This window comes from Silurus meridionalis, chromosome 28, assembly GCF_014805685.1.
Source record: "Silurus meridionalis isolate SWU-2019-XX chromosome 28, ASM1480568v1, whole genome shotgun sequence".
Classification (NCBI taxonomy): domain Eukaryota; kingdom Metazoa; phylum Chordata; class Actinopteri; order Siluriformes; family Siluridae; genus Silurus; species Silurus meridionalis.
Window position 1 is genome coordinate 4742142 of NC_060911.1, and position 27199 is coordinate 4769340.

Here is a 27199-nt window from a genome sequence, read left to right on the forward strand (position 1 = left end):
TTGAACACCCTGCCTGGGGGCACTTTGCTTTATTCCGGCCCCAAGCTGTGGAGGCTGTGGAGGCAGCTTTTAGCAACTGGTCTTTGATCCGAGGTCATAGAGACCAATTTTCCAATCCAGACCTCCCTCCACAAGGAGATCGTATGCCACAAAGTGGCGACTGTTTACTACATCGTGCAAAGTTTTTTTTTACTCGCTTATGTTAGTGTCAATGGTAATACATGCTGTACACATTCAGACATTAACCTCCTGCAGGTTTTCAGTATTATCTTTTATTAAAAATTGCATTTAAAATAGGAATTTCTGCTACTTACACAGTAAAAAAAGCAAGGGGCTGTTGTCTTTAAAAAAAAATACATATGTACAAATAGAAAAATATTACAAACAATTCAAAAAATCTTTAGCTGAAATTAAATGAAAATTCAATTGTATGTTTGAATTACGGTAGAGAAATTTTCGGAAGTTTTACTTAACTAAACGATTATTGATTTGAGTCAAAACCGGGCTGATATTGAGGCTTAAAAATGTATCCTGCAGCTACATGCATAAAGTATTAGAATCTATCACTTGCATGATTAGAAAACAGATGCATTTCTAGGCATGCGAAAGAGCCACAAATAATACAAAAATAATTACATTTTGAAAACCCATACATACATTTAAACATACATTTTAGATCATAAAATTGTTTGTGATATTATATTTATTAGAAGAATCTTGTACTTGGGTAAATTGTTGAAAAAAAAAATAGAGCAATGATTTTTCTATGTAAATTAAGCTAGCAAAACTTTTGTTGTATACATTTATCATTAAGGTGTTATCACTGTGCTATTTAAATATATAACCTATAATATGCTATTCAGCAACCAAGTACTCACATCCCTTACATATAGCTAACCGACTTGTTTGAAGCCATGCATGCTGCATAGCTTCTTTAACATCAGAACTAGCTTTTCAGGCCCCATAAAAAATATCTGTTCTATAGGGAACGCTTCAACTTTTCACACTCTGGAACCTGCCCAAATCTTCTCCCAATAATGGCACAAATGCTAGAAGAAGGCCCTATATGGGTTATAAACAGTAACATTACTGCTACATCATAAAATACTTCTGGTGGAATCATGGCTTCTAGATGATCCAATCCCATCAGTCCATGCTTGGCTTAGTTCCGTGGTTGAGAGTTAAACTCGTTGCATATGTTGTGTATGATCTTTGGCACATACTTGTAGAGGTTATCGAACTCATCCACAAAGAAAGAGTGATCTTTGTCTGGATCCGTGGCGATGTACTCCAGCTCATCCTGTGCAGCCCAGGCAATGCCGATCGAGTAGGCAATCACACCTGGGCAAACAGTTACGACACTTCCGATTAGTTATAAGGCAAAGCCTTTCAAGTACATACCAAAAGTATACAGCAAATCCAAGTAAGTCCGATTTTGTGTGATATTGTCTGCAGCTACATTACGTTTTGCAATGCAGCAAAAAATTTTCAATTACCGGAAGAATATTTGTAATTCTAGGGAGAATCAAAACCAGAGTGGAGGTTGACTATTCCTAACAGGACCATGTACTGCGCATTCATTCATTTATTTATTTTTTTACAATTAAAAACAAAATGTGATTTACGATGCCTCATTTGGATTTAATATTAAAAGCAAAAAAAAATTTCTATTCATGTAATCATGCAAAGTGCAGTTATCAAAATGTATATAAAATGTGATAAATTCCCTAAAGTACTTTATATTTCCAATAAATATCCTAAGTTGAATGTATAAGTCAATTTCCAAGGCATCTTTTTCCTGTGAAGAAATATGGCGGGGTTGTTTATCAACGTCCGAAGATTTGTTGCACGGCATAGCATTGTCAAAGGAACATGTGAGGAACTCCGGAAAATTGATCCATTTGATCCTCTAGGAGTAAATCCAGGAATAAGGGTGCACAACCAAAAAAGTTGCATGGGCTTAAGGTTTATATTTTCAGTACAGAGGCACAAGTGAGATCTTTAGATACAAATCTAAAATCAATGTGATGACACATCAGCATGTTTGTGTCATTTTTTTAATTTATTCTTAACCGATTGGGTGGGGCCAGAAAGTACACTATATGGATAAAAGTATTGGGACACCTGAACTTTCCTGCTATATGTGGTTCTTCTCCAAACTGTTTTCACAAAGCTGAAGGCACTCAATTGTATAGGACATGTTTGGATGCTGTATAATCTCATCGGTACTGAAACCTTTGGGATGAATTGAAATGCTGACTGCACCCCAGAAGAGTGGAGGGGATTATAAAGGAGCAAATTTGGAATGTGATGCCCAGAAGCACATAACATATTTATAACTAGGTGTCCACAAACTTTTGGCAATAGAGTGTATATTCGACTACTAGTTTTTACATTTTGGGTAATAGAAGCTTGAAAAAAGGGGAGATTCACAGACTTTGCTGACAGTGCTGGCAATTACCTCTGGGTTTTTTCAGTTTTCTTCAGTGATGTAGTGCAGTGCTCTTATTTGACTGATAATAATAATAATAACAAGAAGAAGAAGAGAAGAAAAAAAAGTTTCATGCTTTAAACAGATACAGATTTTGATTTCTGATTTGGCCCAAATGATAGAATCTTGTCTAAAGAACTGCATTTTCTATACATTCAAACACTTTGTTTGTTCTAGATCCCTTACCTGAGCGTTGCACTGCCAGAGCGGGTGCTCGCACATCATCATAGGAACGCCCATCCGTGATGACAATCATAATCTTACGCTTGTTCGGCTTGGACTTGCTGAAGAGCTTGTCAGCAGCAAAAGTGATGGCAGCACCCGTACTAGTACCTCCACTCCAGTAACTGATTTGGCGAATGGCATTCAGGACCTCAGCCTTGGTGTTATGCTGACCAAACGCAAACTCGAGTCGTTGCTCATACGTGTACTGCACTGCACCGATGCGCGTATCCGTGTCGGAGATCTCGAACTCACGAGTCACGTTGGCCACGAACTGCAGCACAGTGCGGAAGTTGCTGGTACCTACACTGCTCGAGCCGTCGATTACGAAGGCGATGTCGTTGGCGTTCAAGCATGTCTTGCTGCACATGAGTCGGTCTGTGTCACACATGCGCTTTACCAGAGGCTGCGCAGCCTTACGCAGTGCAAACCAGCTGTTCACTGGCAGGGAGTAGTAGCCATTGGTCCTGCACACAGCCTGGGAGTATAGATTGACATATTAAAATTTAAAAGAAAACACACACACACACACACACACACACACACACACACACACACACACACACAAAGACATCATGGCAAATTAATATTTCATAATTACTATGACTATCATATAGAAACAAATGTTATGTTTCTAAATATGTAATTTTTTGGAGACAGATTCATCGGTTTTGCAGATTAATCAGCCATCTGCAAAAATCCATATCCATAGTTTTTCCGGTTAGCGTCCATTGCAGGAGTGGCTGAGAAGATCCGCTGTCATTATGAGAGCGGCCTCTAGAGGCGAATCACTGATGCCACTGTTTGTTTTTACATGTGGGACTGCACGCGGCACGTAGAGCGCCATATTATATTTATTATTTATAATTTATGAATTATATAATTATATTTATTAATTTATATATTTATTTTCTTTTGGATACTGCATCAGGACTGGTACACCGCAAACCAATAATGTTTGTTGGTATAATTTTGTATATAAACTAAATATGCTTAAAAATATTGCAGGGTACAAAAAAAACTGCAAACAAATAATAATAATAAAAAAAACCCTGCTTATTGTGATAGTCCTTGTTCTCTTTCAGTAGCTGAGGTTCATTATGTATCAAAAATAAATCTGATTACAGATATGGCTATTGGGAACAATAATCAGATACAGATTATAGCATTACATTGCACTGTTAATATCGATGCAGATTACCTTGTCCACAAAATTGGACTCAACTACATTGTGCTTCTCGCTCTCATCTGGGCCTTCAATGGTAACAAAAAAGATGTTGATGCCTGATTCCCGTGCCAATCTTGAAGCCTCGTCCACCTTGTCTGTAGGCCAGCCATCCACCAGCACCACAGCAACATTGGGTGCGCCACCTCGGTTTCCATTAGCGTCACTGAAGAAGTGCTTGTTGATGTAGGACAGGGCATTCCCTTAATCACCACAAGGAGGAAGCAAAGGTCCAGTCAATACAATACCATTCTGAGTACACAGGCCTGTTGTTTCAGTTTTATTTATTTATTTATTTTTCTTGTAGGTCTATACCTCTTAGAAAATGATGAATTTAGACAGGAAATGACTCACTGGTAGCACAAGATATTTGTGAGCTTCAGTGAATCCTGAGTCTATCTTGGCTAGGCAGGAACCCACACCCTAAATAGGATGGTGGTCCATCACAGGACACATTTACACACTCATTTGAACCCATTTAAAATAGCCACACTGTAGCCTATAGGAAAGATTGGGGGAACATGCATTGCTGCAGAGATTTACGAGTAACACAAGCTCATGATCAAAATGGGGACTCTGAAGCTGTGAGACAGCAGTGCCACAGTGTAAAACAATCAGTATGTTTGAATAGCTGCATAAGAGATTAGCAGTTGGCTTTACATACTTATATGTTGGTTATAACCTCTTTCGTGTTCTGTAGCATAAAAGTGCAGGATTGCATTTACAAGTACAAACAGTACCATGGTCTAGTTCAGCCATAATTTCCAAATAAATCTAACTCACACCTGATTCTTCTCTTTATTTGTTCACCAAGAAAAATGACCACATGGCTGTTTTATATTAAGAGGAGAAATGAACATAATACATGAAAAACAATGTTAGATGTAATTTAAGGTCCAAGTTAGGTCATTGGAAACAAAATCAGAAAGAGAGCGAGAGAAATTTTCACCAATGCCACCAATTTAAAATAAGGCCCTACTCACGTCATATAGTTGCAAGAATCTGAATTCATCAGCTAATTGTGCAAAGTAGCACGTTTTGCTCCCAATAGGAAGACAAGTTTCCAAGTTCTGATGTCTCGCCATACATAGTAAGACCTTGTTATAACTTTGTAATAACCAGCAGTCTCTTAGCAATCAATTAGGATTCAAAATATGACACGGTCCTGCATTTCGTGCAGATGTAAACCAGCAGTAGATGCAATGATGCCTTACACTTATTTTATTTAACCATTTATGACACCATCTACCATCAGCCACTAACTGGTTTATTCTATCAGCAGATATTTATTCATAAACTTGCTTTACTGTTAAGCAGTGTACTCCTGTACGCATTGCCTGCTTTGTATTTTCTTTGTTGCTTGTTAGGTGATGCGAGTCTCCGCCCATTTTAATCCAATCAGAATTAGATCTGGGTTTCACTCACCCACATTGGAGAGCCCGCCTTTCTGGAGAATCTTGTCTATGGCAGGTTTTAGTTCTTTGGAGCTGGAGAACTGGCGCAGACCGAACTCTGTCGCTGCCTCGTCCCTTTGGAACCAGAAAGGAAAATCAAATAATGCACTTTATGTTCGAGTCTCTTGATAGTATCTTATCCATATTCTCACCAAAGCAAATCCATTTCATAAGTTACATTTGAAGATTAGATGAAGGTGGCTTACCCATACTGGACAATCCCCATCATTGGGCCATTTATGCCAACATTGAGGACTTGGGAAACCTCAGCCAGGAAGTCTTTCTGTATCTTGAAGCGACGCTTTCCGATGCTCCAGCTGCCGTCCATGAGGAAGGCGATGTCAACTTTACAGTCTACAGTGAAAGATAGATGCATGTCCATGTACTGTAAGGATTTGTCTAAGAGACTGTGGAGCAGGTTAAGAGAAACCTTGAATGTACTGTATAGTACTGAAAATGGATGAATGGATGGATGATGGATTTTTGGCTTTCAGATTAGAGTACATCATGCTGCAAGCTTGAATTTCATTAATCTATCATTTTAGAGAGAAATGATCTAATTATCCATGTCCATGCAGTCTTCGATATCTTATCATGGTTGTAACTGAAGGTCAGCATCAAAGGCATTCCATGTAAGTATGCAAGTGTTGAGAGAATTCAGAAGGTCTAGAGTTTACTCACTTGGGTCTCCCTGAGAATTTGAATCTTGAGAGGTTGGAAAGTCTAGGGGGGGAAAATTTTTTTATTTTTTACACAGTCTGTTTTGATAATCGTTCACTTAATCCTATTAAAAGTGCAAATCAACCTGTTGGTATCAGTGTTAATTGCATATTAACCTCCTAAGTAAACCCGTGAAACCTGCGGTATCAGCTCTGGGTCATTCCAGAAAAAGGAAAATCTTGCAGTAAGTGAGCGAGAATTAGCAAAGAAACCAAGTGAACAACCTCACCTGAATCAGAAGGGTTCCCTTCTGGCTTCCACACCTCCCCCGACTCCACTGTGACATTAACATCACACAGATCACATCATGACCAAAAGCAAAAGCTTTAATCTCTCAGATCTCTCATGAAAATGTATATGTGTTTCATTGGATAAAGTTGAATGGTGCGTTAATGTTTGCAATGCACATTTTTTCATATGTAATGCCTTAATACATTACATCAGCCTATATTCAGAACAGCTGAAATGAAAAAGTAATTAAACACTGTCACTTGGTCTGCTTTTACTTACTTACTATTCCCAGAAAAGTCATAATTCCATCATTTTTTTTCTTCTGCAACAGTAGTCATGTTAAACATTACTGGATATGCTCTCAGTAATTACCCATCCATCTTTCAAATAGTCTGCAACTGTCTCCACTGTTTCTGTCATCTGACATTTTAGTCCATATTGTTTAAAATGTATGCTTTAAATTGAGTGTATTATTTACATTAGATCTATACTTTCCATTCTATATAAATTCTGTATTACATCATCTTTAATCACCCCTGGAAATTTCAGGTTATTTCTATATAACAAATGGTAGCAAATGTATGCATCATCACTATTGCTGCTTAGCAAATCAAGTGTTTGCGCTGCTTTTCAGCAAATACATCTCTCGAAAGTCTTCATACACAGACAAAATGTCTTCCAAAATTCTTCATTTTGGTTTATATCTAATATTTCCAGATAACCTTGTTGAGAATGCCAGAAGGAGAATGTATTGAATTGATTCTCATGGCTGAATTGAGAAGCTTTAGAGATGGACTTTGACATAGCATTCACGGCAATCTTGCCAAACCTCCAGTCGTATAAAAGAAAAAATGAAAGAATTGTAGACCAACCAATTAGACATACACTGTCCTCTACCCTTTTCATGCTACCTGCTACTGTGTAAAATGTGTGCTGAACAATGAAATACTATTACTGTAGAAGAGGACAAATTTGATCAATAAATTTTGGTCAGTAGACTCAAACCTTTTTACAAAGTACTCAGGAGGCCCAATGTGTAGAACTTACTTTTATGAATGGTATATATATATATATATATATATATATATATATATATATATATATATATATATATAATACAAGACCCCACCTGTGTTTGCACTGATTCGACCTTTATGGATCATGCTGTAGAGAAATTCTGAGTAACACAATTACATACCTTTCGTGTGGAGGGTTTCTGGGAGGCGCCTGGGCCCATTGTCTGTTTCAGCTGTCCGAGAAGCTGAGGGTAGAATTGCAAGCATAAGTAACGCAAAAATACCAAAAAGGTGTCACACTTGATCACCACTTTGTCTTGGTTGTTGAATTTGAACAAGATGGCTACTCCTCTGCTATTGCACTTTTAACAGTTAATGTGCAAGGGCGTGTGCAAAAAAAAAAAAACTGCCAGTGTTTACCGCTCCAAAACCGAGGTCCTTGTAATGTGGATGGCTTGGCAAGATGTTAAGGCTGCCCTTTAATTTAGAAGAACTAAACATTCAGAGAACTTACCAATGCCTTTTAGTGCCACAGTACATTCCAGGTTTGTTTGTTATTTTTAGCGTGTTTTCTAAGTGCTAAGTGCTCAGTGCTAAAAATAAGCATCACAAATACAGACATGCCTGGGTGGGTATTTTCTCACCTTTTAATTTCAAATCAGTTTTAAAGAAAACACTGAATCAAAAGCAAACACTGCTTTTATTCTGACAGGATAAGTTTAAACCTGTACAGTGAAATACCTCATTCAGATAGATTTCAGTTCATGTTACGTTGTATGCTAAACGCCATAAATCCTTAATGAATTTCATGCTAATATGGCTTTATCTGCAATATTTTGACTAGGATAAAGAAATCTTTGTTATAATAAAATATAATGAAATCATTTATAGGGACAAATGTATTCATTTAAAATGTATATTGTCAGTCATTTTATTTCTGCATCGCTGCTTTGTGGAAAAAGCCAAATTGTCCAAACTAGTATTAAAACCACCTTTTTCAAGATATAAATGAAAGACCACTTACAATGTTGTCCGAAGTTATAATACCAGCGCTCATACTCTGAAATATCTGGTCTTGGGTCTGGAGCTGTAAGGAAACAAATTTTCGTCCACTGAGCGAAAAATACCAAAACTGTCAATGTGTGATTTGTCTTATTTACTAAGGAACGAACATGAAACTTTCCTTAGTTTTCTTAAATAAAAAGATTCTTAACATTTGTAGCAATCATGCCCCAAGTGCATAAGTTTGATTAGTAGAAGACAAGAAAAAAAAAAATACTCATGACAAGTCAAAAATGAGTGACTTATTTTTCTGTTAGAAAATGGTCCTACAATAAAAATTTAATTATTTTTTTATAATACAATAAAATAAACTGTCCTAAAAACTATGTAAAATGTGAAAATATAGGAACAACGGATCTCAAATACATTTTCTTACCTGCCTCTTATTTACAGGGTTGATTATTAAACCCATTTTGCAAATTTCATTAAAAAAAAGCAGCAAAATGTACATGCACAAAGCATGAAACTTTGTGTTAAGCAGCATGGAAACAAATACTTACACTATGACGATCCAAACGAGTAAATCCAAACTGATAAAACTGGTGCATGATTCAAGATTGATCAAAGTGCTTTATGGACAATAATTCACATAATTTTTTATTAATTTTTCTTTTTTAAATGCATCTTTTCCTAACTTCCTGAATAACATAGTATCTTACCTGGAGAATCAACAGGATCCACATTGCTCCAAGTGTAGCCTGTGTCTGGCTCAGAGTTACTAATATCTGTACACAGAGAGCTACCATCATAATTTGCAACTACTTAGTGTCTCTATATGGTACATAATATGACGTACGTTTTATATATATAAATATATAAAAACATGCAAAATACCTGTTGGTCTTCTTTGACCAGAAAACCAGTCGGGTTGAGCGTTGGCAGGATGTGGATATTTTCTCCGAACAAGAGCTGAATGAAGAGATTATAAAGATACTCACAATGTACTTACAGTTTCCCAGGTAGCTAGTGGTAGCAATGCCAAATTCTTAAAAAAAATCCTCTGATTAATTGAACAGCATAATTTGAGTTTCGAGTTAAGAATAAACAAAGATCCATTAGTAAACAGGGGTGTAAACAATTTGTGCCAAATCTTAATCACTGGTACCTGCATTTTTTTATGTTTAACTCTAATATTTATTTATGTCTAAATAATTGACGATAAAGAAATTGTTAATTAGAGTCCCATTGGAATTGATATGTAACACTGGTAATTGTAAAAGTTCCCATAAACAGGACTTCCATTAGGTTTGTTAATTACCAATTACATTGCATGCTTTGAAGAAAATATTATGCAATGCAATGAACCTAATTAAAATCACTACATTTGTACTAAAATCCCAATAAAAAAACAAAATTCCAGTTCTTGTCCATATTTTGGATGATTATATATTAATATATCTCTATATAATAAAAAACGTCTAATGGAAATGTTTTATTGGAATTTGCTAAATACTTTCGAATAGCCAATTCCCAGCAAGGCCAATCTCCTTCCATTTATTTATTTGTTTAAATCCTCAATATAACACATTCCTCGGATGCAAACCCAAAAAGCCAGACTGATCTGCAACAAGGTCTCTTATACCAACTTAACATACCAGTAACATCCCCTCAGAAAAAAAACACAAAAAAACTCACACTAACCCTCCCATGCCCTCTACGATTAGCATATTATTGAGCCTTAAAACAACAGCAATCAAGGAGGTCTTTTCAAAGGCGATTCTTGTGTTGACTGTAGACTAAAATAATGAGCTTCACTGGCGCCATCCCAAATCTGAGGCCCCAAGTTTAGTGCTAGAGATCACTTCTGTGCCACTGGGCTCATGAGAATGGATTTAAGCTGCTTGGACAGGGCTTGGTATTGCCATGGTTAAAGACATGGAGAATCTTTAAAATGCTGTGTCAGCTTAAAAAAAAAAAGCTTTTCAGCATGCTTAACAGATGAACACATTCTTGCAGGTCTCTCAGTTTATGCACTTTCTGTAAAAGCTCGCGACTATTTTCTGAAAGCATGAATCCGGAGAACCGCTGCTTGCTGGTCCATTTCCCACCGAGTGTGGGTAAAACCACTAAATCTAAAAAGGACTGCGGATGCTGCTGAGCACTGGTTCATTTCCCTACGTAAGTAACAGCCTCGGTTTATGATCTACTCCTAAAGAATTGCTTCAAGGTCAAAACATATATACCACACAACATATTTTTGGCGTAACACACATTCTTTACATTCTTAAAGCATATAGAAGAGTCCCCAATTTGTCCCTGCCTTTAGATAACATTCCAATAAAAAAATGTTAATAAACAGAGGTGTAAAGCTTATTTTGAAATGACATATCTACAATATAACTGCAGGTAAAAATCACACCAACTGCATTTTCTTTGTATTCCATGTATGAACCAGAGATGGGTTTTGTATTGTAAAGAAGTGTTGTTACTTCACTTTTACCAATTAACAAAATAGAAAGTAACTAAACAGAAGAGAAATCCAAATTAAAGTAATATTTGGTGTGACCACCCTCAACACCAAAACAGCATCAATTCTTAAAGGTCCACTTGCCAGAGTTGTTCTAAACATCTTAAAGAACTAACCACAGATCTTCTGTGGAAATAGACTAGATATAGGGACCCCAGTTCCTATGTTTTCATGCATAGTTGAGACCCTTAGTCTTGTTTACATGTTTTTTTTGGTAGCAGTTTATCAATGAAAACTACTTCTGGCAAAGAATTCTCTGGACAGTAAATGGATGTACCTGAGTCCCACTGATTAACATCAGTTCTTTGCTGATAGCACTGCTGGAGATCTTCTGATGTCAAAAGAAAGTAAGCATCATGCGTCTTTCATCTGCTACATTGTTTCCTTGGCCAACCACTGTGTCTACGGTCCTCAACATTGCCCATTTCTTTGTGCTTTTTTCAAAATAGCTTGAACAGAACATCTTGAAACCCCAATCTGCTATAAAAATCTTTGCCTGGAAGAGACCTTGCTGATGCAGAATATCTACCTTGTGTTTTGTTGCTGTGCTCAGTCTTGACAAAGTAAATGACCTGTGATATGAAACTGTCCTCTACAACCTCAACTTAGTAGTACACAGCTGTTTCTTTTTTAGATAATGACCGTGTTTTAACCTTCATATGAAATTGATGGTCATTGGCCCCTGTCTGGAATAAATGGTTAGTCACCATTCTCTGATCCTACACAATGCCCAAAGTCTTGCAAGTGTACGTTTAAATTAACATTTGTGGCACGTAGCAGACGCCCTTTCCAGAGCGACGTACAAAAGTGCTTTAAATCTCTAGCAAAGAATAAATCTATACTGGTACACAACTCTGTTGAGTTTTTTGTTTAACTAAAAAAAACATGTTAAGTGTTAGTTTAAGTGTTTCAGGAAGTTGTGGGTCTAATGATCTAGGGAAAGTTCATTCCATCACCTTAGTGCCAGAGCGGAGAAGAGCTTTAAAGTATACTTACCTCTCATACTAATGCAAGTGTACAACATGTGCAAAAGAAAGAATTAATGCTGATTTAGAGCCTAAGGGTAGCCACACCAAATACTGATTTGATTTAGATTCTTCTGACAATATACCCTTGAATAATGACAAGCACTCATTGACAAACTTGCAAACCTGAAGTAGGAGGAGCTGGCGGCTGTCTTCTAATATTGGTACCTGTTTCAGGCCTGCGTGCAACTACAGCCAAAACAAAAACATGTTATACATGGGAGGAGCTTGGAATCAAAGACACTGTGAGTGCATAACTATAATGTGAGTATGAATAATCAGTGTGTGCCTACAACTTCATAGACAATACGTTTCCAGGTTTTGATTAGAATAAAGGAGATCGCATGCAAATATTTGTTTCAGTTTTTGGCTTATAATAATTTGGCTCTGTTGTTCTCCGTATTACAGAAGTTCTTAAATTAGAGCCAAAAATGTCACATTTTAACTCATCTGTCCACAAAACTTTCTTCAACTTGTCCAATTCTTGTGTGTTGTTGCCTTTTACCCAGTTTGTTCCATATAAATGAAATGAACATGCATGTGTGTCAAAAATGATTGATAGATAGATAGATAGATAGATAGATAGATAGATAGATAGATAGATAGATAGATAGATAGATAGATAGATAGATAGATAGACTGTAGACTCTATAGAAAGAATATGACAGAATAAACTAATTCCATCAGACAGCAGTTTTAAAAAGAATACTTCAACCACTAATGCTAATAACAAGTCAAATTATCTTTGCATCTATTTATTTTCTATACCATATGATACTGTAATAGATCATAGCATCGTGCAGTATGGGTTGGATAAATACCCTGAATTTTCTTGGATATCTTGGACATTTTCTTCTGTATTTAATTAAGCATTGTGGTTGAAGCAATTCCTTAAAGTTGCAAAAACCCTTCAAGAGCATGAGAAGCGTTTTACCTGGGTTGATACGAGGGGAGTATCTACCTGCGAAGCCTGAGCCACCTCTGAATGCTTTGGAGAAACGTAACGTTCAGAGTTTGGAGTGATTATGTGCTTAAGTGACACTGAGGAACATTCTTTAATTGGGAAAAAAATTAACTTACCTTGAGAAAGACCCTTCGCTTGGCCATTCTGTGTCTGTCCTATTGCCAATGTTAAGACAGAATGATTCATGTAGTTTAACATATAAGCAATACATTTTAAAAAAATGTACTAGTCAGCACATTATACTCTATGTTGAGATATATAAAATGTAATCCTTTAGAAAAAGGTTTTCTCAAAGGGTTTTTTTGTGTAATTCTATATAAAGCAAAGTCTCTGAGGTAGATTTAGAAAACATCTCAGGGTTCGGTCAAAAGGACACAGCCTCAGTGTGCTATTGTAGTTAAAGAGTGTGGTTGGATAAATGTCTGTTCATACTTCTTTTGAATTGAGACAATAAAGGTCCCTTGATATTTATCTAATATCGCAGTCTATCCCAAAGTGTCTACAGAAAGCCCTCAGGTATAACCAGTCTTTGCGCCAGTACTTGCAATGGTACAAGTAATTGTAAGTAAGTGCTGAAGTTGTGTCTGGCCAAATGGAGATGTGGTTTCAACCATCAACCACGATAAAAATTATAACGGAAACTCAGTAGAACTTTGGGTGACTGAAGTAAGCATGTTAGAAACTTCCAGGAAAGGAGTAACATTCATCAATTCATAGAAGGTTGAAGACATTGCTCCAATGCACTGCAGAGCACCATATACACACACATTCACAACTAGGGGCAGTTTAGCAGGGTTCCATTATACTATTTATGGCTCCACCATGTTACAGTTTGTTATTTTTTTAAATAACATTTTGGTTTTCTGTTTTGCAGAGAAAATTGGATCAAATACATTATTGAAATGCAGACCTGCTACTGAATCGAACCATCATGTCTATTGGACTTACGTGCACTGGCTGCTGCAGCCACCGAGGCAAGGTACGGGTGACCGATGCCTGGATTAGAAAAAAATAAGGATTTTTTAGAGGGAATAGAGAAAGAGAAAAGAAGAAGGGAGCTAAACTTATTTTTAAATACAAAAAGACAAGTTTTAAAATGATCATTATAAGAGTAAGTTTTCCCCAAAGTGCTTTATGAACAAAGATATTCCTGCAATCAAATGCATCTTACATACGAACAAAAGAGAGCAGAAGAATGATCATTTTGAAAACCATGTGCTGAGGAATTAGAGTGTACCATACCTTAATACAAACGAATCAAGGTTTGCTATTACTTTCAGAAAAAAAAAATGATAATAATTCAGTAATCCAATATTTTTCTATTAGGGAGAGTCATGGATCCTTTGTATTTAGGGGTTAAACTTGTGTAAGTGAATGTTAGTCAGTGCAGTGATTTTGATGATATGTAAAGTATTCTTATTTTTGTGAATCTTTAATCTGTAAGCAATAAAACGAGATAGAGAGACATACCTGCATCCAGAGGTGGCAAAAGAACACAAATTCCAGTACAGATGCTCGTGTATTAAAAGATTATTTTAAGTTAAAGTAAAGAAGTTTGAGTTCTGACATGTACTTAAGTAAAAAGTAAAAATTTTCCCTACCTGTTTTAGTGTCACGCTGGTAACTGGACCTCATATCATATTAATATTAGGGCTGTTAATCGATTAAAATATTTAATCGTGATCAATCGCACGATTGTCATCAGATAATTCACAATGAATCGCGACTTAATTGTACATTTTTATCTGTTCCAAATGTACGTTTTTATTATTCTAATCATAATGGGTATGAACAAATATGTTTATAATAATAATGTTTATTATTAGTGAAACCAAACTCAATGTAGAGCAACAAGACATAAGACATCTTAATGAGGTGATACTGGAGAAACTGCACCTCTTCTAACTTTTATACAGATTACATAATCAGAGAATATTTGTTTTCGATGTGCAGCAAATATTCACTGAGATTCAGGTTGTTTTATTTGTGTCTGTGAAGAGAGATGACAGAGACGGCAGAGAGCGCCCCCTGTCTGTTTTCTTTATTTTACAAAAGCACAGCATTTCGATGTTATTATGAGTGTATACAAATAAAAGTAGACCTTTTACAGATTCAAATGATGTATTGCTCTTATCTGTACAATCAAAAAAGACTGAGAAATTGAAGTTCCACAAAGAAAATCCAAACAAACAAGCAAAACGTGCCGGCGCGTTTGTCGACCCCAGAGGGTTAAATGTTTGTATCATGGTGGATTTTGGTGCTGATTTGAGTCTTCAGTGCATCAGTTTGTTTAACAATTAAAACAATTATTTTTCAGTGAAGTTTATTTATTTATTTATTTATTTATTTATTTATTTATATCTGAGTAGAGAAAGGATGCCTTGAATGAATGTGTGTTGCGCTAAGGTTTATAATTTCGCTTTTTCATATTTATTTATTTGTATTCGTAATAAAAAAATAGTCAAACAGAAATGCGCCATGTATTAATTTCGCGTAATAAAATTAGTGCCGTTAAAATTCATTTGAGTTAATGCGTTAATTTAAATTTGACAGCCCTGTTTAATATATCAATACAAAATAATTAAAAATGTTGTTATCTAATGAATGTATCCATGCTGAACATCTCACACAAGCAGAGAAAAGATGATGATGATCAGTTGATCAGGACTGTTTTTGTTCTCAATCATGTTTACATCACTGACTCCCTCTGTCTCATTCACATTATTCCTCATACTTCTTGTTGCCTTGCTTATTGTTAGCTTTGTAAACTAGTCTACCTTCTACCTATACATCTGTGGTGTGTGAGAGCCAGGAAATGATAAACCAGTGGTAGGTTGAAAAAGCCGTGCAATGAAAAGAAATAGGTTGATGGGCTAAAAACGGAAAAAAAATTGATCATGTCACCAAATAGACTAAACTAAAAACTAAAGTAACAAGCCTGGTTTAAAAAAGTAAAATATTTGTGTAAAAAATTTAATAATAAATAAGTACTGAAGTACTGAAAGAAGTACTGAAAAATCTACTTAAGTACATTAACCGAATATTTGTATTTTATTTCATCCCACCTCTGCCTGCATCTCTGACTTTATGTACTGCAGCCCGTAGCTTCGCAGTGGTGGTCGTAGTTGTGGTGCGAGTGGTTGTGGGTGGGCTTGTGGTTGTGGTGGTTGTAGTGGTTGTGGTTGGCTTGAGTGTGGTTGTTCTTGGCTCAGGAGCTGCTGTCATGGGCAATGCGGTGGGGAGTGCCAAGACTCTGGCTTCTTTCTGACCTTTATGGGGATGGATGGGCGAAAGTGAAAAAAACAACTTGGTACAGTAACAGTAGTGTTTAACTGCATTCCAACGTCATGCCAACGCAGCCTGAGGCAAAGGTTTAGGAACCTACGCTTTAGGCATTAGTCTCTCTGTTTAACACAGAAGTCTACTTGGGTTTTGTTTGGACTACTGTACTGACACTAATACCACTTGTGGTCTTTTGCACTAAAGACTCTTTATACTTTTTTTAACAAGCTAGTAGCCCACATTCTGCATTTTTTCAGACTTGCCAGAGGTGACGGTGTCAATACAACTGTAGAACTTTCATTTCTATCAAACTAAAGACAACAGGTTTATCTGTGCAAAATATAACCATACTGTAGCTACCGTGGATTGTTCAATAACTACAGTGTGACTAATAAGAACAGCCCATACACTTACTTGTTTGCACTGTGGATTTTGAAGAAATCAATTCCAAGGTAGCAGGGTAGATCACACCTTTCTTTGGTTTGCCCACTGAAATGCATGCAAAGGCTTGAAAATACTTAGAATCTCTGTCCTAGTCACTGAGTTCCATTATAAATGGGGCAAATACATAAGTATCTGTATAACCTGATTAGCTCTGGAATGAAAGCTCATGTTACCTGAGACAGTGAAAGATTCTCTCCAGTTGGGGAGAGACAGCGAGCGGATGCCATTTGCAAAACTGCCTTTATACTGAGCTTGTCCTGCCATCTTCTTTACAATCACCTTTCCTCCAGAATTTGTAATGACCCCACTGGAAAGCAGCGATGGATAATAAATTGATAACCAACAAATCTTATGTTTAGCCAATATTTTACAACATTGGTGAAGTTGACAGTTTAAACATTATAAGCATATGTAAAAGCAAACATACATGCATGTATTCTTACTGATTGTATGGGGTGGACAGGTGTCTTTATGTAGTAAACGACCTCAAACAGGTGCATCTAATTTAGGATAATAAATGTAGTGGAGGTGGACATTTTAAAGGCAGACTAACAGGTCTTTGAGGGTCAGAATTCTAGCTGATAGACAGGTGTTCAAATACTTATTTGCAGCTGTATCATACAAATAAATAGTTTAAAAATCATATATTGTGATTTCTGGATTTTTTTTTTTAGATTATGTCTCTCACAGTGGACATGCACCTACGATGACAATTTCAGACCCCTCCATGATTTCTAAGTGGGAGAACTTGCAAAATAGCAGGGTGTTCAAATACTTATTTTCCTCACTGTATATATATATATATATATATATATATATATATATATATACACACAAACAATACAAATATATATATTAGGGCTGTCAAAATCAATGTGTTAATAACACGCTAACACAAATTCATTTAACGGCATTCATTTTATGATCGTGAGAAAGATGCAGATTTTTTCAGGACGTCTTTTCTTTACTCGGATATGAAAATAAATAAATAAACTCCACCCCAATTTTTAATTAATAAACATTCGTTTTACTGATGCATCAAGTCTCAGCACCAAAATACATCGTGAAGGACACATCCGGCAATTAAAACCGTCCGTGTGGAAACATAGCAGAAGTTCAATTTTTGCATATGATTTGCGTAATTTAAAACACCATAAATACTTTAAAACATTTACAGGAGTATTTTGTCTTTATGTTTAATTTTGAGTTTGGTTTGACTAATAATAAACAAACAATTGCATAAAGCATCCATATTTGTCCAAGCCCATGTTGATTAGAGTGTTAAAAACTGTGTTAATTTACAAGTACATTTAGAGCAGATAAAAAAATGTGCAATTGAGTTCCGATCAATCACGAGTTAACTCATGCGATTCATCGTGATTACAAATTTTAATCAATTGACAGCCCTAATATATAAATTACTCTCTATATAGTATCACCTGTACCCAAAACTACATCTAAATATTATTATAGGGCCTTCATTTATGGCATCTGGCAGATGGCCTTATCCAGAGTAACTTACATTTGTTACACTCATAGAACTGAGCAGAGAAATGCTCAAGGGCCTTGCTTGGGATCTTAGTAAAGCTGAGATTTGAACTTATGACCTTCTGATCCATTAACCATTAAGCTACCACTCAGGAGCCATTTAGCCAGATAAAATGTGGACTGTCAACAATGGTGATGAATTATAAAGCTGTATATTTATACTTGTGAATAGCAGCATTGCAGATGCTGGATATGGAGGCAAAGACTCCCGTCCCATAAACCTTTTCCTTGGTCTCACGGCAATTGGAAGGGCACCGGACGAGGAATTCTGGGAAGTTGATCTTCCCTGCACGCATATCGCAATCTATATCCGGCACGACTAAAGAAAATGCAGATAAGAAGCACATACCATTAAAAATTTAATTAATAGAAATCATATCCATGACACAAGGTTGCTGCATGGATGTACCTTGTTTGGTTTTCTTGTCTTTTCCATTTGGCTTTGCCTTGCTGCTGATAATAAGGAGGAGCCCTAAGTAAAGAAAAACAAATAAGCTGTATGACCAAATATTTTGTCATATTCTGTAATTATTGATTTATAATTAGCTAATGATTTGTTTAATGGTTGCTAACAGAATTTAATACTCAAAATCAGAATCTTTTACCAAAACACAAAACGAAAATGAATACACGCGATATGCGTACCAACACAGATGCTGATGAGTGGAGCTCTCAACATTTTGGAAGTAAGAATGGAGAGGATAAAGTGTGATGGTTGGTCAGTCGCTTTCTTGACCTAGAAAGAAATCGCAAAATCTTTTTTTTTCACCTCGATTCTGATTAAGATAAAACTGTAAATACACAGTAGTACTAAAATGCTTGCAATATTACAAAATCCTGTGTAGCTCAGCAACCTGGCAGTCTTACTTCCATTAAAAAAAAAACAAAAAAACTTTGAATTCCTGTTTCCCCAAGGAAAAGTATGAAGTGTAAGAAAAGATCAACTTGATAACACATACCTTGAGGGCACTGGAGTCGATTTGTGTCATATATGTTCAGTTCAGCTATTAGAAATTAGTCACAGATAGTCAACCAGTAGACAAATTACTAGACAAATCTGTGTCTAATAAGATGTCGGATCTGTGGTGCCAAGATTGTTAGCAGTGTCTGGTTCATTACCTCATGCCTATATACTGTATTTTTCGGACTATAAGCCGCTACTTTTTTCCCACGTTTTGAACCACGCTGCTTAAACAACGAAGCGGCTAATTTATGAATTTTTCCTCGGTTTTTGCCGGTTTCACAAACTTCAAGCCAAAAAACTGAACGACATAACATTGGACCAATGAAATTTCCGAACGGAAACGGAAAAACACACCTCACCGGTGTTCTGAGCTGCACGGCATCGGGAGAAAAAACTTTTTTTTTTTTTAAACGCACAACGATGACAAAAGATAAACTCCCGAGAGAAATAGTTGTGAAAGGAAGGAGGAAAACAGTGAACAATTACTTTCTTGGTTGGCTACTGTTTAGATACAAGCCGTTGTCAGGGTGAAGGGAGAGCTCGCTAACTCCAGTTGCAACAGAAATCATATAAGCACAGACAGTTTTCCAAAACTCGTGCTTTTTTATTTCTCTTACAACAGCGTTACGTATTAGTCAAAGAAACTTAGAAATGAGCATCAGAAAATAATGACATAATCCTAGTGGCTTGCTATTCCCAAAATACCGCTATGCTCCTAAAGGAAGTGCAACATATTTTACCCGTTACACCGTGTGTAACGTGTCTTTCGTTTAAGCCTGTGTAAAGTTCATTAGTGTAGACTTATAGACAGGTGCGGCTTATTTATATTAAAAATAAAAATATTTGTAAAATTCAATATACATGAATATTATATGGGTGCGCTTTATAGTCCGGAAATTACGGTACATACAAAAATGTGTATATTTGTGTAAAATCTAAATAATTGTAAATATATACTGCAATTGTGACTGACTCCACTTCAGTTTGATCTTTCTCTTTGTTGGAACATTTTTAGTCTTTTGGAGATGTAAGACTGCCAAAATGCATAATTCTTTAAACAGTACACCAGAGATCTAATGGCGGAGATAATCTGCAAATACAGCAAATTGCATCGAATATTAAACACTGATACTACATTAATACTTGCAATTATTATCTTGTTCCCAAACATCAAACAGAGATGAGAGTCTCTGGGATTAAAGCCTTCATATCGGGCTCTTGTAAGTACGTTACGCAAGCTAAAGACCTTTTGTACCGTCTCTCGATCACCCGATGGTCACATTTGATATCCAGTGATTTGGAGCCAAACAAAATGAAGCAGCCTTTTGTTTAAGACCAAAATGTTATGCAGTGTTGTCTGTATGTAAAACAGGAACATTTTCATTTATTATATAAACCTGAATGTGTTGCATGTTAGGCAAAGCAAAGATAAAGAAATGAATATTGGAAATGTCGTAGAGATTATGTCTAGGTCATTATGTACAGTACAGAAGGATGACAAATGGACAAACGGCTGGTTCTGTTTTCATATTAAAGGAAGTTTTGCTGGCATGGCTTTAGGTTCGCATGTTCCATCGGGTTCACTTTGGGAACAAGAAAAACAGTGTTCATCCTTTCAGTACAGTTTCAGTGATTTGTTGAAGGTATGCCAAGACACACTGATGCTGCTTCTGATGGTTTGCCATTGCCAAACAACTTACTAGGATCATTTGTGTTGCTTTTTCCTTCAATTTGTCCTTATCTGTATATGTCATATTTGCATTTACACTTGTCAAGCTTTTCAGTGTGTCTTTTACCATATATATTGCTACATTTTACAGTGTCAAATGCCATGATACTAAAAGACCATACCACAATCCTGACAAAAGCAAAACATGTACTATCACTCCGTCTGCTTTGTCCTATATAAAGAAATCAAAGAACAACAAGAGAAAAGCAGCATGCTGATACAAGCATTTCTAAAGACAAAACTTTCACATGGGGTCCCAGTTTGTGGACAAAAAAAACAACCTGAGTAAGTTGTTAAACATCTGTTTTAATATCAACACAAAATCCTACAGTATGACAACTCTGCTTGATCCTGCTTTAACTGTGAATCTCAAATGAGAGCTGGGTGGAGGCCAATATCAAAGGGTTTCCACCTCTCCTGTAGAAAAGGGTCAAAGCCAACAAAAAAACATCACACCATGAGGAATTATTAAGAAGAATGGACTGGTGAAACCAAACCCAGGGCTTGTGAGGACCTGCATCTCTCATGGCCTGTGTAATTCAAGGTGGGATTAAATAAACTTCTATTTAATATAAAGCGCACACACATAGACACACACAGAGAATAAGAGAGAACCTGAACCTTTTTCTTTCTAGGATTAGAGACGTAGGTGTAAAATGCATGTGAATACCGTACACTTGTGAGAATCATGCCATGAGAAGTTAGCCATGGATGAGCAAAATCCTGAATCCTGAGAAAGATGTTTCTCTTTGTGACAAGTAAGATAATATCTTATTCAGTTTTTCCCAAAGATCTTTTGCTCTGCAACCTAAAACCGCTTTAGATGCAAAGGTTTGTGCACCCCAGACAAAAAAACATGTTCTTACTCCCAACTCATCACATACATGTTCGTAAGGATCCCATGGCGTCACATTTTGAAGCACTGGGTACCCCTTTGGCGCATTTTTTAACATGCATGGATTCTCACTGACTTCAACCCCTTTGGCATAATGTTTTAACATGCAGGGATTCCCATAGACTTCCGTTGAAATTTGACGTGTTAGGTAAGCTGCCCCAAGGTCATATTTATCTATCTCTCGCTGTCTAATATCAAAGTGGCATCTGTGAAACATCGTTCAGCAACATGTTCTCATTCCCAACTAACCCTAACCCTAACCCTAACCCATTCTCACTAACCCTAACCTTAACCCTAACCCTGCACGTTAAAAAATGACGCCAAACGGGTACCCAGGGCATCAAAAAGTAACACCAAGGGATCATGAGGTACGCATTCTCTCAATTCTGGAAACCTTGCACATGCTACTGATTGACTACTTATACTAACGCCCTGTTTGGCAAATATTGCAGCTTGCAAATGCTTTCTGTAGCCAGCTAGAGGTCTTCCTATTCTTTGTGACTCAAATTTCACCCACTCTTCTAATTCAGAGATATTCTGCCTGCATAGCAAGGTTAAAACATCCAGGGGCTTTGAGCACCAGTCTTAAAGCTACAGCTTGCATTTAAAAAGGTTCATAGCGGATATTAAGGTATGTTTTTGATTATCATCATGCCATGCAAGCCAGAATTTGCTGATGTTTGTTTGGAATTTTTTTATTCTCCAATCTACCTGTGCAATCCTATGTTTTGGGGCTGCCACACAATCCCATTCCAAAAAGATCCATTTGGTTCCAGGGCCACCCAGCTGTTACAGTCAGCACTAACAAGCTGCTAACAAGTCATAACCTATTTGGTTATCTGTTTCTGCTGATAAACTTTCCACTGAAAATCGTTGTTTTTTCCCTGTCTTTTTTTGTTAAGCAGGACATCATTGCCCTGACACAGTTTGTATTTCAATAAATTCAGCTATTTGTCTGGAAAATCTGTGTGTGATTAATTTAAGTTAACTGTTAATGTGGATGGATGATGGATCAACTCTCACAGCAGAGCCTTAAACACTCCTGCATAACACACCAGATACATTAGTTCCTTCTGGTTGCATTTCATGTCTTAATGAGTGCACTTTGACAGCTTTAACCCTGAACTCATGCTATACATACATACTGTTGGTATGTATTCACTAAAGGGTACTGATTTATACACCCACTATCTGATGCCATCCACAATAGATGACATGAGCCTTATTGCACAAGAAATCATAATTTCTCTTTAGAATTAATAGTACATGACAAGCTAATTGAATTTAAGGGTTAAAGATTCTCCAGAGATTCTTGTCTAGTTTCATATATTAAGCCTCACACTGTATTTTCATTCCTACAGTACCCTGTGATCAGCCGATCTGAACGAGTGCTTTTAGTAAGAAATAAAACACACTGTCAATTTGTGTCAATATATGCGATTATAATCAATGACATCCTGAATTCTTCATTTCTTCTTATATCACACCAATTCGCCAATGTTAACAATTATTTTTAATTAAAGAGCATGTTGTACATTTAATTTGTTTATCGTTGCGTTTAATCTTGCCGGTCTTTTGTGAAACATGTTATGCCCTTATTTGATGGCTACAAACAGCATTCCCTCAACAGCAAGCCTTAGAGAAAATGCACCCGAATTCATTTAACTGTACTTTAGTGTAAACCCAATACATTTCATTCAATTGCACACCTAATACACACAGCTGAAGAAATCTGCACACCTGGATGGAAAATTATGTTCAAAAGCATGCACTTGGCTATAATTCAGATTTTAACACAACAATTCCCTCCAAAATCAACACCAAGATGAAGGAATTTTACTTTGTGTCAGTACAAGTGGGCAGACATGTCTCATTCTGATTCATCCTCAGCCCCCAGAGTTTCCTAAGCCCTGTGGTTTTCTCAGTATACACTCTGTGTCTGCTTCGAACTCAACTACCGTTGTCAAGTTTTGCTAAAGTTGTTGTCCTGTTAAGCTGGATCACTGATAACAAATAAAAGGCCTACCTGAAGGAGATTAAAAACTTTTACACCTGCAACTTCGAGAGCATCCAACAACATCAAGCAGGATAGGTACATTCATCTGACCTGCAGTCTTATCTTATAGCAACAGTTGAAAGACCAAAGCCAGAAAGATTTAGAACAACCTCAAGCCATCTGAGCAATGGACTCTTCTCTCTTTAATGAGATCAGTAACCATTGAGAAAATAAGTAGTGGCGTCTTCTCGCAGAACATTCAGGGTATTAGCCATGACAACATCTAGAACCAACACTCACTACCTCAGCCTGAAGGTGCACATATTACATATATTACTCTATACTCATTATGGTGTATGTAAATTCAATTTTTACTCTGTTTTTCACAGAATGTTGAAAAAAGTTTCACTTTACATCCCTTTGCATATACTTTGTATGTGGCCAATACAATTTCAACTTAATCTACAACTATATGTATTTATTGAGTACAGAATCCCAAAAAACTAATGTAACCAAACTATCATTGGTAACAGAGTAAACAAAAATAATTTACAGAAATGTATGGCATAGATGATATTATCTGTGATTTGTAAACACCTGGAAATTAACTTTATTTATAGAACTAGGATATTTCAGCACCATGGACAGACTTTTTTAAGGGGGAAAAAAGGAAGAAGTGTTCTTGTCTTTGGTTAGACCTACAGTACCATACACACTGCAAATACATGCAAACCTCCAGTTTTATGTAATATGTGATCTAAAATCTTTGTCAAGTGTAAGGCTCTATTAGTCATTATTTGCCAGTGTAATGGGGCTACAAATATTTTCCATTTCCATGATCTAATTTGGAGAATATAAAATATTATTTTTGAAAGCAGTTCAATATATGCTGTTCGTTCCACAAGCTCTCTGAGTTTTTGGAAATGTGCTGTAAAGTAACATGTAATGGCCCTAAAACTGATTGTATATATGCAAAGCACACCACAGAGTTTGATAGAGCTAGTAAAATGTTTGTGAAAGTTTTGGGAAAATTAAGGCAACATGCAAAATCTACAGTCAACAAATCCTAAATGGTCAATGCACAGCCTCTAAATAGGAGAGAACCATTAAAGCCGAAAATGATATATGATTAAAGTTCCAACCAGTAATTTCTAAAAAGGTGGTTCAGTTGCCCTTAGACACAAACTCTGCTTCTTAACATAGAGTGTATTATTTGTACATATTGTCCATATACAACTATCTTCTTGCAGCTGTGAATGTATGATACAATAAGGTCTTTTCAGTATTTATACAAGCCTTGTGTGCTACATTACATGAATATATGAGGGCCCTGTGCACAAATCTCTTAATTCCAAATAATAACTTTACAAAATGCGCTAGTGAAGCCTAGCATTAACGCAGGCAATCGTTCACTTCTTGTGCCGATTTAATAGCATATTTACTTATCTAATGGTCTGTTAAACAGGATGAGACACCTGAAAAGCTTGAGTTAGGGAACACCCCTTTGTCATTTGAACTCCTAGTCAGTAAACATGGCTGAACTACAAGGAGCAGCTGCAAAAAAATTAAACAGGACAAGTCTCAACAAAGCCACTTTTTCCCTCTACATATAGTGAACTTTATATAATGTAACATCTTTTTGTTGACAGGCCATCGCACAAGATATGCTAAACCTTGGCAGTGGAAGGCAAAGCAAGTCTTATCAGGTTCACTGCTAACACCACTGACTGAGAATCTGTGTCTATCTATCTATCTATCTATCTATCTATCTATCTATCTATCTATCTATCTATCTATCTATCTATCTATCTATCTGTCTGTCTGTCTGTCTGTCTGTCTGTCTCTCTGTCTGTCTGTCTGTCTGTCTTTCTATGCATCCACAAATCACTCTATCTATCTATCTATCTATCTATCTATCTATCTATCTATCTATCTATCTATCTATCTAACTGTCTGTCTGTCTGTCTGTCTGTCTGTCTGTCTGTCTGTCTGTCTGTCTGTCTGATATGCCACTCATTCCATTCAGTGTATTAAGTATAAAAAAGAAACATCCACAGTGCAGGAATTATGTCAACACTGTAGATGTTATTTCTACATCAGGCAATTTGAGCCACTGTAGAAAAAGCAGGGGAAAGTTTTTTGCAGAACTGCTCGAGGCGAATGGGTCAAGTCCACACTAGTACATCATAAATCTCCAACACAAGCAGAGTTTCTGCCTCTTTAAAGTCCACAAAGTCTCCCCAGGCAGGTTACACACACATTTTACTTTCTCTCTCTTTATATCAGGATCTATTGATCGATATCTATCTATCTATCTATCTATCTATCTATCTATCTATCTATCTATCTATCTATCTATCTATCTATCTATCTATCTATCTATCTATCTATCTATCTATCTATCTATCTATCTATCTATCTATCTATCTATCTATCTATCTATCTATCTATCTATCTATCTAGTCTGGCCATGACAAATCTATCTATCTAAAATGAAACATCTGTAATAAAAAAAATTCCTAAATTGTCTGTTCACAACCTCCAAAAGTAGAAACCTGAATGTGAGCAAACAGCAAGAAAAACACAAGAATTTAGTGTTGTGTCACTCTACACCAAGTCACATATAAATCCTGCTAATATTTTAAGATACAGATCATAAACCTGGCTTAGGGTTATTTTTAAAGTGTATCCAAATTCAACATAATGAGAAACTAATCTGAGATCAACTTACCCTTAGAGGCAGTGATAGAGTGATAGTCCTGTGCAGAGACAATACTGAGGAGAAATATCTCAGAGGAAAAGCACCAGTAGAAGCATAGCTGTATATATCCCGACCTGAACGTCTCCTGCTGCTCAACTATTGTTCAGCCTCCCGTGTGTGTGTGTGTGTGTGTGTGTGTGTGTGTGTGTGTGGTGTGGAAGAGGAGGACAGCTCATTAAAGAGAGAGAGTGCTGAGAGTTCACTCCCTCCCACCTTGTCCACACACGCACACACACACACACCTTCAACCAACTCTAGTCCTAACCTTAACCCCAGAAACCAAAAAAGAAATATCCCATTTACTTCTCTTCTTTTCATTAAATAAAATAATTTTTTTAATTGTAAAACTAATTTATTTCTCTTTTAACAAAAATAATAGATAGATAGATAGATAGATAGATAGATAGATAGATAGATAGATAGATAGATAGATAGATAGATAGATAGATAGATAGAGTGATTTGTGGATGCATAGAGAGACAGACAGACAGACAGACAGACAGACAGACAGACAGATAGATAGATAGATAGATAGATAGATAGATAGATAGATAGATAGATAGATAGATAGATAGATAGAGTGATTTGTGGATGCATAGAGACAGACAGACAGACAGACAGACAGACAGACAGACAGACAGACAGATAGATAGATAGATAGATAGATAGATAGATAGATAGATAGATAGATAGATAGATAGAT

General features: G+C 36.4%; 1 protein-coding gene across 5 annotated transcripts; it reads right to left on the reverse strand.

The window, feature by feature from the left end:
* Positions 1-302: 302 nt before the first annotated feature.
* On the reverse strand, positions 303-26640 carry vit (vitrin). Of its 5 annotated transcripts, XM_046843209.1 has the most exons (22): positions 26467-26639; positions 18797-18887; positions 18561-18623; positions 18314-18470; positions 16777-16910; positions 16574-16648; positions 15943-16146; positions 13826-13873; positions 12994-13032; positions 12848-12901; positions 12040-12102; positions 9256-9330; positions 9081-9146; positions 8384-8446; positions 7542-7604; positions 6342-6389; positions 6074-6115; positions 5599-5746; positions 5364-5467; positions 3915-4141; positions 2678-3191; positions 303-1341 (listed from the first exon to the last, which is right to left on the reverse strand). In XM_046843209.1, the coding sequence occupies exons 2-22, from the start codon at positions 18828-18830 to the stop codon at positions 1163-1165; spliced, it is 2400 nt and encodes a 799-aa protein (XP_046699165.1). In that variant the 5' UTR covers positions 18831-18887; positions 26467-26639; the 3' UTR covers positions 303-1162. The 5 variants fall into 5 exon arrangements, with proteins under 5 accessions (XP_046699165.1, XP_046699166.1, XP_046699167.1 ...); XM_046843210.1 differs by lacking the exon at positions 6342-6389 and having other exon boundaries at positions 26467-26640; XM_046843211.1 differs by lacking the exons at positions 15943-16146; positions 16574-16648.
* Positions 26641-27199: the final 559 nt, after the last annotated feature.